The 19,451-nt window shown below is 46.8% G+C and overlaps 1 protein-coding gene across 3 annotated transcripts in view; it reads left to right on the top strand.

Moving 5' to 3' along the window:
* Pli (E3 ubiquitin-protein ligase pellino) overlaps positions 1 to 19,451 on the top strand; it is a 143,443-nt gene that overhangs the window by 67,396 nt on the left and 56,596 nt on the right. The window contains exon 1 of one of the 3 annotated variants that reach the window (XM_075866419.1): positions 254 to 468. The exons of the other annotated variants lie outside the window; for them this stretch is intronic. Within the exon in view, the coding sequence (XP_075722534.1) occupies positions 443 to 468 (26 nt within the window). The 5' untranslated portion in view covers positions 254 to 442. Of the gene's footprint in view, positions 1 to 253; positions 469 to 19,451 lie in introns of those variants that run through there. 3 annotated transcript variants of the gene reach the window in all.

Here is a 19,451-nt window from a genome sequence, read left to right as displayed (position 1 = left end):
TCTCTGGCCAGTTATATGCCAAATGTCATCGTGGGAACGCGAGAGATTGTGGTGGCGCGGGAAAATAGAAAGATATAGAGAGATCCCCTCCCCTGTGTGCGCGCGTATGAGGAGGGATGTAGTCTTGTGGCAGATAAGATATATGCGCCTGTCGTGGTGTGTGTGTTTGTGCGCGTTTGTGTACATGAGTGCGCGTCCTTGCGTTCGCGCGTGACGCTTGCTCGTCGCGAGAAAAAAGATCCTCTCTTTGATTGCGTTATTTTGTTAGCGACGACTGTGCGGGACGCACGTGTATCTGCGTTTGTGTGTGCTTCGAGAAGTGCGCGCCTCGTTGGAGGAGTTCACCCGCGGTGTATATCGCCTTCCGTGTTTTTGTTGCTCCGCGCGCGGTGTGCTTTATCGTGTGATACTGCGCGACACCGCGGACGAGATTTTGGCTACGATGAGTCCGTGGCTGTCTTCTAAAATGTATGTACACGCAATACTGCGTATAACTGTCGAGTATTTCATTGTTTTTCTTTTGTATGGTATATACCGGCCCGCTATAGGTGTGGGTATATATGCAACTATCCAGTATTACATTGTTTTCGTGTATATGATACCAGTCGTTCTAGCTGAGTGGCAAACGCCTCAGCTAGAACAGGGGACGCGGGTTTGATTTCCGTACATGGGAAGGATCAAAATGCAACATACATCCGCTTACATATAGATTTAGACGCATCATAAATATGTCCTGCTGGTCAAAAGTTTGGTGGGAGTCTTCTGTAACGGCGTGCCTCGTTGCTGTATCCGGGTTCGGACTTCGAAGCCAGATTTTCCTAATTTTCAATAGTGTGGGCGCGTGTGTGTGTGCGTGAGTGTGTGTGTGCGCGCGCTGATGCTCTTACGTCGCTGTGGTGCAAAATGCAAGCAGGTTGATAAGCTGCATCGGTCTTTTTTTTTTTTCAAGTCGGCTGTATGTAGGACAAATCTCTCCCGACAGTTTCAAAATGTTGTATACCTTGAACTGGCAACTTTCATATTCTGCCTGCAAACTTTCTCACCTCAGTGCAACGCCGAGTTATAAGCTGCCTTTTAACTTGGTTTCTTATGCATTCGGTTATTTTGACGTTATAACTGTGCTGCCATAGTTAATCTAAGGATGCAGCAGGTGTATGCGCTAGTTGCGGAGCGTTGGGTTTATTACGTCATATTTCTCCGAAAATACTTTCAACTTCGAAATTATCATGCCTTTTCAAGCAAGGATATTATATGCGAATCCGCCGTCCAAAGTTGACGTCAGGAGTGGCCCAAAAATATTTAGTAACTAAAAGGCGCGGTGACAATGGAGGCAGGCACAGTATTGAGGGGGAGGAGGCCACCTTTTTTCAAACCTATGGCAGATGACGTGACATCTGACCCCATTGCGCGGAGTTTGCAGTTGTCGCCATGCAGTGTAGCAATAGTGGATTCTTTCACGCATACTGTTGTGACCAAGATTGTGACCAGGCTGGTTGTTCGTTTAGAATGGTCTGACATGGTTAGGTGAACGTCGGGGAAGACCGGCGTTTGTTGCCGTGATATTCGGAGTTGCGAACGAGCTTAATGATAGTTATCCCATGCTCTGTAATTTCAAGCAGCCGAGAGAACCAGTCTATTTCTTGGGACACTGTGAGACCTCATTCGCCTGTCATTTCACTAATTATCATTAACTATACTTAATAATTACCTTATAACATGAATGCCCTAGTACTCTAATGTCTGCTGCTCGTACAAAATTGTGCTTGCTTGTGCCCGTAAACTGCCAGCAACTGTGCCGATCCCAGAGTTATTACAATGCGGAACTGTCGAGGAGATGTCAACGGACGTTGTTTTTTGTGTTCGTTTTTGTTTGATTGCTGTGGAGAGAATATATGTTTAATGCTGCGCAGCAAACGAAACAAGCGAAAAAGTGATTATCGTAAAACATGTGAGATCAAGTTAAGAAATAAAACAGCATTAGGAAATAAAAAAAAATATAAAGATAAGTAAATGACATAGCTGTAGTAAGATCAAAGGGTAACAGACAGCGGGCAAATTTGATTACACATTTTCTTTTTTTCGCTTCGCTATCAAATATACGAGGCTTCTTTAGCTCCCATGCGTCTTGGTGCTTATGCCGGAACAAGCAGTTGGTTCGTTTGATCAACAGTTTCTGCAATGCAAGTGTCGTTCACTGGAACCATTCAACGATTACACGTGTGTTTAATCCAATATTCATTTGCAGAGCGCTCGGTTTGCCACATATAAACCTACCCACATGGCAGTGTAACCTGTAAACAACGGACATGATTGACATCGCATGTATTTATTGTTTTGCTTTTTTTTTTTGCAGTCAGCGCCCGTGTCGTCATCTTCCTCCGACCCCCCGTCTGTTTGATTCTGTAACCTGTCAAACACGACGTACTGATGCATGCGCATAAAAAAAACGTCACTTCTACATACCGTATATTTGACAATATCAGCGGCATATAACGTGCCTTTCACGTTTTTGTGTTTGAGCGTTTGCGGCGCTGTTGAGTCACCATCACGTGATAACACGATGTCCAAAAGTGAGGGGGTGTATATACTATAAGGGGAGCGCTTGTAGTTCCGTTTCGTTCAGGCGTAGCGCGTGCTTACATAAAGTATAAAAGACGCACCGGAAGGTGGGTAGACTGGAGTGGAAGTGGCAGCGTGTGCGCGACCACGATAGAGGTGATATTGTTACGCGGAGTAAGAATACCGTATACACCTACCACCAGTGTTTTGCTAACGTGGCGTCTACGCTGGCGCTTATCCGTGGGAAAACAATAGGCTGTCAGTTGTTTTGGTTTGAGTGGGACGTTGGGAAGGCAGGCGGGCACCGATAGCGCCGCTGTTAGCACATGGTGTGTGTGTGTGTGTGTGTGTGTGTGTGTGTGTGTGTGTGTGTGTGTGTGTGTGTGTGTGTGTGTGTGTGTGTGTGTGTGTGTGTGTGTGTGTGTGTGTGTGTTTGCGTCTACCTTGGCGTACGTTAACAAACCTGACACCCGTCATCATGGGCGACTGCAGGGGTGTGCAAGGGGGGGGGGGGGGTCGAACTTCGCATGTGTTTGAAGGACGATAGTCTTTCTTGGGATACTTCAACGCGTATAAATTTTGGTCTGTCTGTCTGTCACAAGAGTCAGCCACCCGGAAAAAGCTTTAAGCCCTTGATCTGGTGGTTGCGTTCGTACTTACGAACATTGTCGATCCAAGAGCGAATAATATGCATATCTGAGGCGCAACATCGATACGTTCGTATAAGTTGCTGTGTTTCTTCACTAGAAATTGCATAGATACGTAATTCTAGAGACCCTAGTTACGCTGTGCTGACAATGCGAATCTATGCACTGAAAAGACGAGTGTTTCCTACGATTCGCTAAAACGATACAGTGCTGCCTCCTACCAGTGGCTGTGCGTTCTACTCAAGCTTTTGTTTTCCGACGTTACTGCCAGATGGCGTCCATATTTCACGCAGTGCCTCCAGACAGAAGTTTTCGACGACATTTGCAGTGAAGACCGCACATTGGCGGCATTTTTTTTTGAAATTTTTGATGCAGTAAGAATAAGCTGCACAGTCAGAAGGACATAGCTTGCTTTATGGCGCGACTGAAGTTTTCTAAAAACGTTTTTTTTTTCTTTTGAGGTGGAGTTTCAGAATTGGAAAAAAAAATTATAAATAAATAAATCAATCAAAGAACTTCATTTTCACCTAAAAAAGCAAACATTTGCCTTCAAAAAAGGTGGCCGGAAAAAACTGTCTAGTAACAGCTTGACAAAGCACCGGCCACCCATCGGTGGGGAAACGAGAGGGTACAGCATTTGATATCAGAGAATCAAGAATAAAAAAAAACAAGATGCTAAACACCTTAAGTATGCCTTACAAAGTACAATGCGCAAACCAATACAAATATGCATGCACGTATGATCGACATAGACGTATATGCAGAGTATATGAATAATGAATGAAAAACAACTTGCAAAAAAGCTTGTGTCGTACGGGCGAAGGGGATTTCTAAGATACGATTTCTGGTTTGTTTTGCTTGCACCGCTAGCCAGTCGCGCATGCTGCTCCTCCGCGTCCTTCGTCGCAGCTTCCGCGTCTTCTCGGGACAGAGCGCGCCCCCGAGGTGCATAGTAGCTATGTATACGCGCTTCCCACCGACGTTGCGACACGGGAGCGCGCGGGGCGTGTTCCGAATATTCTCTGCGCGGGCGGGACTCCCGGTAATGACCTTCGTGGGTGCGTCTGGTATGCGCGAGAGTTTACGGTAATCCGCGCGCTGACGGCTGGTCGACAATAGGGCTATACCGTAATTTGCTTCGTTTTTTGTTATTTGTTTCTTTTTAAACGTTCTGCTTCATCTTCGGCAGGTGGCGTGACTTCTACGCTCGCTTGAGCGCCGGAAAATCGCATTGATGTCACGTTTTAAGCGGCTATAAAAAGGAAGAAGTGAATGAAGAAATGCCGACTCTCATCTATCTCTCCTTACAAGAGCACCTCCTGGTATTAATTTGACGCCTCTACTTTTGTGCAAAGAAAGAGAGGGGTGACGAGAGAAAGAGAACGAAAGAGGTTGCCGCTGAGGGTGTATAGTTATTGCTCGGCTGTGGAGCCGAAGGTTGCATGTTCGAATCCCGGCAGTGGCGGACGCACGTCGACAAAGGTGAAAATCTAGAAGCCCGTGCGTACTGGGCGAGCTCGGCGCACGTTTGAAGAACGCGAGATGGTCGAAATTCTCGGAACCCTCCGCTATAAACATGCCTCATAATCAAATTGTTGTTCTTGGCGTGCAAAACCCCACATAATATGGTGGAACAAATGGGCAAGAAGGATTTGTTTGGATATAAAAGAAGAAATCTTTTATGTGGATCATCGTTCAAAAACTCAATGTCGTCACGTGGCATGACGGACACGAGTGGTACGAAAGTTTTTGCGACGCTATATGCAGATGTAAAATACCGCCAAATGCCTAGGAGCACGTGTTAAAAGGGAATCCAGTGTCAATCGAGTACGTTAGACTCAATAATGAGTGAATCAATCAATTACCGAGTTAGGTTAAGGGACACACACACACACACACACACACACACACACACACACACACACACACACACACACACACACACACACACACACACACACACACACACACACACACACACACACACACACACACACACACACACACACACACACACACACACACACACACATATATATATATATATATATATATATATATATATATATATATATATATATATATATATATATATTGTATGTTCGCCCCGCCGTGGTGGTCTAGTGGCTAAGGTACTCGGCTGCTGACCCGCAGGTCGCGGCTTCCAATCCCGGCTGCGGCGGCTGCATTTCCGATGGAGGCGCAAATGTTGTAGGCCCGTGTGCTCAGATCTGGGTGCTCGTAAAAGAACCCCAGGTGGTCGAAATTTCCGGAGCCCTCCACTACGGCGTCTCTCATAATCATATGGTGGTTTTGGGACGTTAAACCCCACATATAATCATCATCATGACCATAATTTTGTATCTTCGAGTATAGAGTATTGAGCTATGTTTTCAGTGTATACGGAACGGTGTTCACTGGGACGAATCTAAGGCTATACGGGACGAAAAGGATGGTTCAGTCGGTTTCTTTTATTTCATTTCTCGATTTTGTTCCTCTCCACGGATGCTTTACGAATTGCATCTATTTTTTCGTTTCGTTCACGTTCGCTCTACGTGACGTCACACGACGCGGGCGAGACATAAATAATGTCGCACATAATGCGGCCGGTCACCTTTACGCGTCTCTGATATTCAGAAAGTGCGCCCCGTTTTCACGCCTAGTTAAATTTTTACACGGGGCCACTTTTGAAAACGTGACGCTGTTACATTTGAATATATACATCAGGAAGGAGAAGCTAGCGCGTGCGCTTCTTTGTACAGCACATACTTCCGGTTGTGCGCTGGGCGTGTCGCCGGTCTGCATGCCGCCAGGCGGCGCTGCGGCAAAGCGCGATATGTCTTGGTACTGCGCACCAAGACATATCGGGCCAAATACGAAGGGGTCGACACAATATGCAGTGCGTGTGGAGAGGAAGAAGAAACTGCCGAACACTTGATAATGTTCTGTAAAGGGCTTCACCCATTTGTTCAGGATGATGGCGCAGAGTTTTTCAAAGCACTGGGGTTTAGGGACCGGGAGGGCAAAATATACGTTAAGCGGGTAGACTTAACTAGAAGGAGGTTATCTGATTGGTGGCTAAAGTCAAGGCACGAGTGAAAATTAAACCCTTCACTGCGATGTACGAATCCTCAACTTCATTATTTAAAGGAAAAAAAGATAAATGTAATGGTTAGTTCACTAAGTATTACGGCTAGGTGGCGTTAGCCGCCGCCCGATCTAAAGGGTACAGCCACATCCATCCATCCATCCATCCAGGAAAAAATAAATATAGTTTTGAGTTCATTAGGTATTACGGCTTGGTGGCGCTAGCCACCGCCCGATCTAAAGGGTACAGCCATATCCATCCATCCATCCAGTTCGCCTTGGAATATTTGTCGGCACCACGGGGCGTTCCGCGTGCGTTTGCGACGGGTTCGCGGGGCGTCGTGTCGGCTTTTTCGTTTTGAAGGAGTTCGCCCGGAGGAGCGAGCCGATCGTCGCACTTGAACTGTATTGTGTGCATACAGAGGCGATGGCGTCCGGGCGTCTGCGAGCGTGCTGGTGTATGTGAAATATCCTCGGAGGCCGCGCCGTGCGGACTGTCTTCCGGAGCGAAGTTGCGACGACGTCGGTGCGGGGAAAAGAAGTTTCCGTTCACGCGCGACGGAAATATGTACGTGCATACACTCGCCCGGCCGCGCTATGCCTGACAGGTTCCCTGTTCTGCGAGGGTTAGTGGGTGCGTATTATTTTTTTTTTCTAAGACGGAGCCATAACTTTGAAGCATGTGATGTCATACCGCTCGCATTTCTTTCTTTCTTTCTTTCTTTCTTTCTTTCTTTCTTTCTTTCTTTCTTTCTTTCTTTCTTTCTTTCTTTCTTTCTTTCTTTCTTTCTTTCTTTCTTTCTACGCACTCGGAAGTCCATGCTTCGTCACTGTCGCCGTGTCGTCGAACTTCTCCCGACTCCGCATAGTTCTTGTTTTGTTTGTTCGTTCGTTCAGCTTGTCTGTTCTAAGTAACAGACCCGCTTGTCTTCGGTGCAACATATTTTACGCGAGCAGGCACGCGCGCCGCGGTTTCACAAGCCGTATGCGGTATACTTCCGCGAAAGTTGGTGCCACTGTCATACCGAGTGGTGTCCGCCATGCCTCCTATAGGCCTTAGTTTTCTTTTTAGAGCTGGTAACTCGCGGCCGAGAATGTCGCTTCAGCCGACGTTTCGACACGAGAGGACTTTGTCTTCGTCAGGAATTGCTGTGCTGACAATGATCGAGGAACAGCTACGCGCCTTGTCCCATCGCTGTGCTTTCACTGCGTGGCTTTTAGGTTAGCTTATGGTATGTTATAATGTGCTATGGTATGGTATGGTACGGTATAGTATGGTATGGTAGCCTACGGTGTGGTAGGGCACGGTATACGGTAGGGCAGGTTATCTTAGTTTATAAGTTACAAAGAAGCCGTAAATTGCTGCGAGTTCAAAGACGATAGAGTGGTTTCTTTCTCGCCTTTACTATCTTTCCTAAAAGCGCCATTTCCTGGTCGCCAGTTATTTATTGATAAAACGCGTGGACGATGTCAACACTAAATGTTGAGCCTATCGGGTGTGGAGTTGATAACGCACAGAATGAGGTGAAAGCAGTTGATCGCGCTCCATAGTCATGCGAGACAAGGTAGAAGAGGGCGTGCGACTGCATAACAGAGCAAATCAAGAGGCGGTTCACTACGTGGTGTCAGTCGTATATGCACCAATGGAGAGCTTACTTCCTCGTGACGTCACGCGAATAAGCTTCAAACGTCGCGAATCGTGCCGAAGAGGCGGGAACCGCCAGGAGAGAATAACGCGCACGTTCATTCTGTCTTCAGAGGGGGTTTAAAAGGGGCTGTTTCTTTTTCCGAGGAAACAGAAAGAAGAGTCTTCAATTAAGATTATTGTTTCCGTTGTAGCTAATTATGTGGTGGCAGCGGGGATTGCGTCTTGAACGAACGTGGGATTGACCCTTGCGTGTCTCAATGGTAGAAAAATATGTGAAACGATTGACTCCTAGTAATAAACACTTCATCCAACCTTCCGTGCCGTGCTCGGCCGTTGATTGCAATCACTCGGCAGTAATGATTACAATGTAGTGGCGGTTACTACATATGGTCAGGTTGAATAAGTGACCTTGCGACACCCGATCCAACTGCGCAGTCACAGACAGCACGTGACCTGTAAGTACAATCGCGTATGAAAGTTGGCGTGGCGTGGTGAACGAAAAACAAGCGACCGTGTAAGCAAACAGATAAACATCTCCATGTTATGATGCTGGGATAGCCGGCTCTGACGTAGAGCACACCATTCCACGCCAACACACATAAGTAAAAAACAAACAGCGTTTTGTTCTCCTGCACAAATAAGTTGCGCTTATCTCACAATACGACCGTCGCGGAAGATCATGTGCTGCAATGCGGAAGCCATTCTTTTTTTTGTTTCTTTTTTTCACTGTGTGTGTATGTCTCTGGTCGCATGGGGCACTTCTGGCACATCGTGCCGAATATACAAAAACTGACTGATGCACTGTGTGCGGAAGTGGTTGTCCATGGTTGAGCAATGTCGCTGGCAGGTATACGGCTTGCCAAGATCCACATTCGTTTAAGCCGTGCGTTGTCATTGGCACAACTCATTATCGTGTCTTATCGGGATCTTGTTGAATTGTAATCCGAGACTTATGGTCCTTCTGGGTTGGTATGCGAAGTTTAGTTCGTAGCACTCTACTGTACCACCAGTGGTAGTACCACAGTCCCTTAATACCGTTCTGGTCACGAAACTTCTCCGTCACTCTATGGGAGAGCTTGATATGGTGCCAAGAGCGGCCGCTACGCGGCGCAAGCCGTCCTAGGGGGGCCATCGCCCCGCTGCGCCCGGCGGAAGGCACTGGCCGCGACGGCATCCCGAAGGCGTTGTGTGGTGGCAGCTCGCGGTTTCTGCATCAGCGAAACGCGAACTTCATGTGCCAGTGCACCGTGCTCAAGGTGGACGGCATGAAAATTCGAACGAACAATGCCTAAGACGTGCTGTGTGACGGGTTGCAGCTCCGGATACCGAAGCAACAAAGAAAAGGCGTCGCTCTTCTGTTTCCCAAGTAGCGCCGAACTCCAAGAGAAATGGAAGCGAGCTATACCGCGGTTGGAAGCTGGCGGTTTCAGCTTCGAAAGTAAGAACGTTCGGGTGTGCGAAAAGCATTTTGATGCTAGCGACGTTGTGAGAACCGACGAGCACATCGTGAACGGGGTGGTCGTGTCGCTTCAGCGAGAGAGACCGAGGCTTCGCACGAACGCCGTTCCAAGAATTTTTGATGGGCTCCCAGCGTACCTGACGAAGCCACAAACAAAATCGAGGGGCTATTTGAAAGTACCTAGCAGCCGTCTTCTTGCTCTCCTGAAAATTGTTGAAGAACATGTAGAGACGTACACGGTGCAAAACATTGCATGCGGTGACGTGTACGCGAGGATTGTTGAGGGCATTTTGCTCGACAGCCGCAAACCGTCAGCAAGTGTAGGTTGTCTGTTGCACTTTTTAGGGACAACAGCTGAGGTTGTACACTTTTTTTTGAGATGTAGATTACATTTCTTCACTCGAGAAAAAAACAAAGCCTCGCGGGCAACTGTGCGCAGTTCATGCCCTGCAAGTGGTGGGTGGAAGCCACAGTGTTAAGCATAATGGCTGTGTATGTGAGCACGCCTTCCCATTTGTATATAGTGTTGTATATCTTGTATACATTACACTGTAATATTTTCGTACTATTCATATTTATCTGCATATAGTGTAAATAGTGTATATTCAAATACAGTTTATTTTAGGCAGTGAGCTAAGGCAGAGTGCAGCTGTTAATGAAACGAAATACACATTGTACAGTAGAGTCACAGATTGTGTACCATTGCTCAGAACAGCTGCAATAGTTTCTAGTGCTTTTCTTCTCCAAAGTGTTGTTCTCAGTGTATTTTGTATAAATAAATGTTTTCCAACTTTCTCCCCATTACATGCACCATATGTTAATCTCCCATTCATAAGTACACACCTGACTACTAGGCGGCGTATCATTAGCACCAAGTTTAAGATTTATTGCATGCCTTAAATCATAACCGCCCTTCCCCCCCTCCCACCCAAAAAATAAAAACAAATGCGTGATGAGGTACCTCGGTAGTGGCAGAGGTGGCCAAGCGGCTAGCACTGGCATCAAAAGGAACTTCCAGATTAGGCTGCTGTACTTCCGTTCCCGGAGAAATCATGGGTTGTCGGCCGGTAAATAATAATGTCCTAAACAGTAAACACGAGGAAACGTCAAGCGGCGGGTGTCCCGTGTAAACTGCGTGGACAGAAGTGATCAATCAAATGTTGGGCACGTTTAGAACGGTCGCGAAAGCCCTCGGCATCGAAAGTCGCCGCGTCAAAAAAGCGATCGGCGCTCACAAACGTGTGTTTAAAACAACAGCGCATTTGGGTATAAACTCAATTGAAAGGTCTGGAATAAAACTTCTGGCTCAACCATTCAGTTCACTTGGGTAGTAGCGCGCGAGAGGCGAGCCGGATATAAAACAATGTGATTGCTCCTGTACTTCCCAGTCGTGTTTCATTTCGTTCACCTTCCTCCCCTATTAGCGGCCGTACCAGAATATAAAGCTCACCTACCGCATAAACATAATCGCCCTTTGGCCGGGCGCAAATACAAACATGTTGTCGAGCAGATCAAGCAGTAGCAGCTCGCATCAAGAGCATGGAGCATAAGCATCGTCTTTCAACACTTGCGAGCTATAGCTCGCAAGTACCGCTTCGAGGCATCGTAAGTATGCATATAATTGGGCTATGAGACAATTATTGACACAATGCGTTATCGCGCGGTGTGAGAACACTTTTAATGCGCTGCTGTTTATAAGGTGGGCCCGCACTTATTACGCGTGCGTTCCAAAGTAAACAGCTCTCATTCGTCGTCTACACTGGATCCCGTTTCAACTTATTTATCTGGTGGCATTGATGCGTTCAGAGACGTTTAAAAAAGGTAACAGGAAGAACAGCACGCACATATTCGCGTCGAAACGTCGGCCGCAGTGCGCATACAAGCCCAGCAGTGGCGGCGGCTTGTGGCCCCCATACGACGGGTGGCGCCTCTAGCGACAGATTTTGTCCCTATATCAACCTTCGGGCGGAGTTTCGTGACCAGAAAAGCATTGAAGGGCTCTGGTAGTACTTAGCCGTCCTTGTTCTTTCGCCGTCTGCGTGGGCTACTGCTTGTTCATATGATGAGTCGTGGCGTCGGCGTTGTTTTCGTCACAGAGCTTTCGTACTAGTTCGCCAGAAGGAAATATGACGCTAGTGTCTATGAGAGCTACAATGCATGACGATTCCGCCTGCATGGGAATGATGGTTAGTGTGTGGATTAGGCTTTCACGGGGGGTGCGATTCGAAACAAAGAAAAATGCTTCGTGAACCTGCTGCCTAGATAAATGAAATTCTAGCTGTATATACAGGCTCTTATGGCAATGTCAAATATGCAATTATTTTCAAAACAGGTTGCGCAGTTGTTGTTTTGTGCCATGACAAAGTGTGTAGCTTTTCTCGGACCACTTATGCCACTAAACCTTTAAGGTTCTGAGCCATTATAGGCTTATATTGCTCCAAATTAACTTCAGAATAGAAACATGTATTAAGAAAGTAAGTATAAGACGTTTTACTGCACAAGAAAAATTGCAATGCTAGAATTGTTCGAATCATCAAACCATAATAATTGCTTACGTTACGAACGTAATAATTATATAGCCGATATCAAATTTTAAACAAAATACTTGCACCCTTCAAATGTTAAGGAATATGTGGACGAAATTTCATCTAAGTCAAGCTATCAGGAGTACTAAGAACGTGACGTCCAAACTCTAGAAGTTGCCCGAGAATGGATCTTGAGAAAAAAAAAGGCATTTTAAAGGGGTACTGACAGCTTTTTTTTTGTAGGTGAGTTTACTCTACCATACGAATCTCCAGTATACAGAGACAGCTCTGAGCTAGTTTGACTCTCAGCGAATGCTGGTGAGATAAATGCTGATGTTTTATTTTGAAATTCAAGTCAAATTTTTCGCGGCGCACCTACCGACATCGACACTAACTTGACGTCAGGCTACATTTTCAATCCTGGTGACGTCACGCAGTAGTCTGGCTAGTTATGATGACGTAAAGCAACAAAACACACACAAAAATGATAGTTTACGCGTCACCTTCACGATCGTCTGCTGGCGCTGTGTGCGGTCACTATCATCGAGCGTATATCTGTGAAGCGAGCTAGTGGGGTCTGGAATAGTGTAAACGCCCACGCGATTGCAATATTTGCGCTTGTCAGGGGGCAAAGGATTCGTTTGGCATCGAATTTGTCGTCAGGGGCCGATATTTTGCCCTGTGATTTCTTGCGCCTGGGAAACGGGGCACAATAGGGGCAAGTACCATCGATTCCCGTCCGATCGGGTGCTGAGACAAGGGTGGGTCGAAATGGCGTGGCGCGGCCGAGGTGGAGACTGGACGCCGACCAAGCGGAGTTCGCCGCACTCCACTCCGGACGCGTAAGCGCACAACATGCAGTTGACGACCGACTTCGGGTTGTCTACTCCGCCGTGGTGGTCTGGTGGCTAAGGCACTCAGCTGCTGACCCGTAGGTCGCGGTATCGAATCCCGGCTGCGGCTGCTGAATTTTTGATGGAGGCGGAAATGCTGTAGGCCCGTGTGCTCACATTTGAGTGTACGTTAAAGATCTCCATGCGGTCGAGATTTCCGGAGCCCTCCTCTACGGCGTCTCTCATAATTATATCCTGGTTTTGGGACGTTAAACCCCTTATATCAATCAAACCACTACAAATGAAACACGCTTATGTATAGCTGGAATCGTGGCTTCCGTGGATTGACCCAGCTTCTCAAACGAAGGGCGAAAGTACAGCGAAAAGAAAAGCAAAAAAAGAAGAAAGGTCGCGCATTTTTGTGTTGTGCTTCGCTGCAAATGTCCTCGAAAGACGATGGTCTTCTGCCGGCCTTTATCCGCGCATAGCGTCGCATTTTCAGTGCAGCGTAAAGAACACAGGGTCTTTAGAATTACGTATTTATGTATTTTCTAGGAATGCAACACACCACCTAAAACTTGTGTTAGGATGTTGCGCTTGAGATATGCGTAATGTTTGCTTATTGATCAGTGTTCACAAGTATGAACGCAGCCACCAGTTCAAGATGGCTGGACGTTGAACAGGTGCTTAAACTTTGGCAGGGTGGCTGCATGTGCATGGCGTGACACACACACACACACACACACACACATACACACACACACATACACACACACACACATACATACATACATACATACATACATACATACATACATACATACATACATACATACATACATACATACATACAGAGAGAGAGAGAGAGAGAGAGCGAGATCCCAAGAAAGACTCTCGTCTTTAAAGGAAAAAGAAGGAAGGAAAAAGCTTAATTCGCAAGGGTTTGGGCAGGGCTCCACTGGCTTCTGCTGCCTGCCTGACGTGACGCAGAAGTGCAAGCTGCACCTCTGGGTCAGAGCTTAAGAACATTTTGGCCTCGCTTGTCTGTACCCGCATATGTAGTATATGCGACGGCACGTGTATCGCGGAACCTGTCGGTGAAGCGCAGATAACGTGCGCTACAAGGCACTCGTTTACGCGTCAGGCCAGCGCAGACGTGCTCGTTTGACGTTATATTTTCTATCTGTTTCTTTGTTCAAAAATGCGTGCCAGTGCGGAAAACGAACGTGCGTTGCAGTGTAAAGATCGGAAAGTTGGCCGAGTTCGTGACTGTTCCTTTGTGTTCGCAACGCGCGCTGAAGACGCATGCGTAATGAAGCGGACTTGCAAAAGCATGTCTATACACTTCGTGCCCGTCATGGCTTTCTATATGGTCGTGATTGATTTATTGATTGATTGATTGATTTGTGGGGTTTAACGTCCCAAAACCACTATATGATTATGAGAGACGCCGTAGTGGAGGGCTCCGGAAATTTCGACCACCTGGGGTTCTTTAACGTGCACCCAAATCCAAGCAGACGGGCGTTGCAGTCGCGATGACGCGAGACTACCGAGGCGAAGGTCACGGGATCGAATTCCGGCCATCGAGACCGCGACATGCCAGAGGCTTGTGTGCTTCAATTTAAGCGCACATTGAAAGCACATCAGGTGGTAAAAACTTCCGGGGCCCTCCACTACGGCGCCTCTCATATATATCGTGGTTCTGTTACATATAACACCAACAAAACACAGTTAGTCCACTTGATTGTACCTGTCTTGTTTTTTTTTTTTTGTGAGGAACTGCGACATTATAACCGGTGTAGAAATACTTCCATCTTAAATTTCATGCGGTGGATGTGCGTTTCAACAGTGCATATTTCGGGAACCTCTGAAAACGCTGTGTGCGTGGTAAAGTTGAAACACGTTTCATGGACAAAACACTAAACGAATTTTCGGAAAAGGGGACATCGGAAAGGTGCAGTGCGTGATCATGCACACGTTGTCCAAGTCCGTTGTTTAGTTTTTTTTTTTTGCAAATGCGAGCATTTTGAGTAAATTATAGATGCCGTTTCATGTATGCTGGACAGACAGAATCGATAAGATTTGAAATAGCCTATTTCCAGGGCAGGATGCTCATTTGCATTGTTGCGATTGTCGGTGAATTAGTTTTCTCATACTAATTGTGTAGGTGACCCCACTTTTTTTGTTCTTCAGTCGTAGCGTACAATAAATGCATAGTTTCGGATTTGTGGCCCGCCGTTACATATGTAACTTCCGAGGATCTCGCACGGCGTACCGTCCAGTTGGTACATTTTGCGCCTGCGGTGTTTCTCGCGGGAAGCTGCAGAAACGCTTACAACAACACTTCAAATTTTTTTCGGAGGTGTCGAACGTCGCAACGCGCGGATAGCCTGCATTGACGTAGGCCTGGTCGCCATTTTTGAAGACTGGCATACGTCGCGTGAGCGAGAAACGAGACAGCGCGACTGGCACTTCTCGCTTTGAGAGATGAATCGACAACAATTATAGAATCCGCCGATATAGTCTGGCACCGTCAAGTGCTAGCTAGTTGTTCGTGCGCGTGATGATGTCTTGCACTGGATGACGTCACTGTTGCAGCCATGTTTGGGTACCAGCTCGGGCAGCTGCATGAGTATCGATCTATCTGTAGTAGCTTAAAGAAGTAATGGTGCTACGTGTGACACGACTGAAGACGCCGCCTTTGGTATTCGGTCCATGTTTAAACTGAGCCACTGCAGTCGAAGTAGTGTATGTGACGTAGCTCCGCCGTGTTTTGCGTGGCCAGACAGCATGGCAGGCGGTGCGGGAGACGGCGTGGAATTCTCGTGCTCGCTTTGCGCTTGCTGCACGCACACACGCACTCACTCGCCTGCATAAATTAACGCCACAATGCGGCAGGCACGCGTCGCCTGTCGCTTTGAAAGGTGTCGCCGCCCCATTTTCGGACGAGTCCGAGTGGCCGACGCCGTGAACGGGGACCGACTGACCATCTATTGTCAATGCGTTGCAACAACACATGTGCCGCAGCCAGAACCCAGTGTCTTAAGGCTTTAAATTCGGGGCATTCGGACTGGTGTTCTTGGCTTTGCAGCCTCATTGGCCGCGTTTCACAGTACTGTGACACTGTTCCTTGAAACTCGGTATACGTGCTACACGCGCCTACAAAACACCGCACTTACGCACTTGCAACTCGTCTTTCCCAGCTATCGGCCGTGCCTCGAGATAATAGTACGATTCTATTCTATAGTGGAGATAGTAGACGCTGGTATTATATAATAGAGATAATAGACGCTGGTATTGGGGGACGCCGGTGTTGCTCATTATCGCGACGTCACGACAATCAGTGAACAGGATTGGCTGCCTCATTTGTATGCGAGTTGCGTTCGTATTGGACTATGAGTCTTGCCACTGCATTTTTTGATAGGTTGACGTAATTTAGTGTTCATCCGGATTATATCACCTAGACAATGAGTTATGTATTGTTGGTACTGCGTTTGTTTCAACAACAACAATAACAACAACAACAACTACTACTACTACTACTACTACTACTACTACTACTACTACTGCTATTACTACTAGTAGTAATAGTAGTAGTAGTACATGTATTACTATTATACTATTAGTATACTACTACTACTACTAGTATACTAATAATATAGTAGTAATAAATGTAGAAGTGGTAAGAGTTGTGGTAGGCGCGGCTGCCGTAAACCACGAAGGCTCAGCTCTCTTGTTCCGTGTATCCCCGAAACTATTGTCTTTAGATTAAAATTTGTGACGGCAATTCGATGCCGCGATGGCTGCCTCAATCACGGGATTCTGGGCCCGTGCTTTTATGTATATACCCTGCAGCTGCAACGATTGCCGTATAATGCGCGTTTTCATTTTTTCTTTTTATTCTTCGTAGTCGGGTTTGGCTATTAAGGAAGCCCGTTCCACTTTCACCGCTCCTGTAGCTAGCTATAGCGTAATTTATTTTTGGACTCGCGAAATGAAAGCGGGGCCATTCTGCGACGGCCGTCCAATATAGAGGCTGTCACGCAACTTTAAAACGCTGGTGCTTCATTTTCTATTTTTGTTGTTGTTTTCGTCGTGCGTGCAGGGTAGACGACAGTCGTGACGCCGTGTGTCGTCTGCTTCTTTTGTCTTAGCTGTAGCAGACGGAAATTACGGGAAGCGTATAGGCTGTCCCAGTTTTCGAACTGTTCCGAGTTTCTTCCTTCTTTTGTTTCGGAGCCGGATACGTCATGCGTGTAGTAGAGGGATAATGTAAGTTTCTCTTCTTCGAAGACGCACGCACGCAGCGCGGCGCTGCTATTGTTCCTGTGTACCGACGTAGTCATACATTACCGTACTTCATTTCCCAGACATCGTTTTTCGTTTCGTATTACTGCGGAGCTCTAAGTTCTCGTTTTCAACTGTGAACTGCGCTCTTTGCTGAGCTCAGCATACTGTAACGAGAAATACGGAAGAGATCAGGTCACGTTCATTTCAAGATTGACTGTCGTCTCTGCTCAATTGGCTCGGTGATCGATACTGAAGTTCCATTAAGGGATTTGCGATGAGTTTTAGATGGAAAAGCGCGTCCTTATCGAAAACTTGTCTTCATAAATTCCACAGTAGAAAAAAAAATGGGAAAAATGTTATTGTGAGCAAAAATGACAGCCCAGGTAATTGATAGGTTCTCTACAAATGTATACTCTTAAAAAACAATTAAAAGGACTGTCATTTACGTGCCGAAACAACAGCATGCACGAGACACGACATAGTGAGGGACGACTCTTCATTGATGTTTGCCACCTGGAGTTCTTTATAACGAACGTTACTTAAATCTGTAACGCCGTGGGTGTTCACTTGGCTCTTGACCTCCGTCTAAACGGGACCGCTGATCAGCAGGTTAGGGAGCCGCGCTTCTTCGGCCGTCTATAGCATCTCCGCACTTTCGTCTCGCGCAGATATGTAGGCGGGTGGAGACATTGAAAAAATAAAGAAAAGTGTTAGAAGCCTGGAAAAAAAGCGGAGCTGGAGGCCTACATTTTTCTCTCAGCTTCTCTGTTTCTTTTCTTTCATTCGCGCTTTTTTGTTTTTTTGTCGCTGTTCCAATTTTTTCTTTCTTCCTTTTTTCTTTGTCACTCTGTTTTTTTTCCCTCTATATCTCTCTATTGCCTTATTTTTCTGTCTGTATATGCCTTTGTTTCCGCTATTCCTTTTTTCTTTTTCTTTCCTTCTATCTCATTATATCTTTTTTCGCACGCGTTCTCTCGTTCATCAGAGATACTGCATCCCACGCCGGACAAAAACGGCGCACGTGCGTTGGGTGCGAATCGGGAGATGAAGGCGATGAAGGAAGCGCATGCCGGTCGAGTTATTGAGCTCACGTCGACGATAGCTTTTGCGAAGGACCGACATTATATCTCTCTGCGAAGAAGTTTCACTTCAGTATTGCTCGGTGTGTAAGTAGTGCTTGCCGAGTTCCTGTGGCGCACGACGGATGAACCTGCGCTCAGGTTACACAGCTTTCCCTCTAAAGTGGAACTCCGATGCATTTCCGAGCTTATTGAGATGTCCGAGCTTACTGAGATGGTGCTGTTTTCAAGCATATATAGTATTAACATTCTTCTAACAGCTATAGGGTGGTTCATTTTGCCAAGGCACTCGTGAGCAGTTTTAAATAAGCAATGAACGATGAGCCAAAACCGAAACAGCGAGCTCGAAATGCAGACTAAAAAGTAAAGAAGTTACTGGCCGTCTGCTTTTATCCATTCGTACTTTTTCGCGCTCTTGCTAGAATATGTACGGGGCTTAAGGTCATGCAGTGAAGTGCACGCTGCTGGAGCCAGTCCCGCATGCGCAAACCTTTCGTTGAGCCATGTGGTTGGAAGTTCTGTTAGTCTATAGTCCTTACCGTATATGCAATTACGGTGATGCTGTGCCGTCGAGGTGGTACACGTAGCTATTTTTAGCCTACGAGACCTGTTTTATAGCCGCCGTCGCAACCTCTCGCGCTGCGGGGCGTGTAGGTCGTCTGATCGCGCATGCTAAAAAACGCATTCGTATCGTGCTACACGAAGACGGAATGCTAACAGGGCGTTTTAGCAGTGCCGGTTTATCGCACAGTACCATCGTGGTCGGAACGTAGCTTTTTTTTTGAAGTCTGCCAGACCTCCATCAGACACATTGAACATCTCGTTACGTTACCGCACGCAATGCACCTCGAGCGACCAAAGCGCTAAAAAAAAAAAAAAGCGGGGGGGGGGCATGTAAAATTCCGTGCGACCACTGAAAAAGCTAGTGGGCCCGATCTTGAGGGTCAATCTCGTTGCTTCTGGGTTGCTGTTAGGTTTTGGCTAGGTTGTTTCTTTCGTGGTTCTCAGCTCAGAGAGGTTCGAGTGAAGCCGTAGACATTCCGTAGAACCGTACAAGGCCTTCCATCGCTCCGGGGCCTTCCCGCAGCCGCCGTTGCCTTCGCAGTTCCCTGTAGCATTCTCTCGTTGTACGTATATTGGGAGCCTTCTGCTCGCTGCCGTCGCTTCGCTGTCATTTGTTGTAGGACTGCCGCCTCGCTAATTTCGTATGAACCAGTGATGGGTAGTGGGAAATATACCCAATTTCTGTGGCACATGCCCCTTTAAAATTATCGTTTTTTTTTTTCCGATAGGTTGTACAGTGGCTCGTACTCGTTTCCTTGGT

The sequence above is a fragment of the Rhipicephalus microplus genome, chromosome 6 (genome assembly GCF_043290135.1).
Source record: "Rhipicephalus microplus isolate Deutch F79 chromosome 6, USDA_Rmic, whole genome shotgun sequence".
NCBI classification, from domain to species: Eukaryota; Metazoa; Arthropoda; class Arachnida; order Ixodida; family Ixodidae; genus Rhipicephalus; species Rhipicephalus microplus.
The sequence above is the reverse complement of the archived record's forward strand: the minus strand, read 5'-3'. Positions and strand labels throughout refer to the sequence as shown.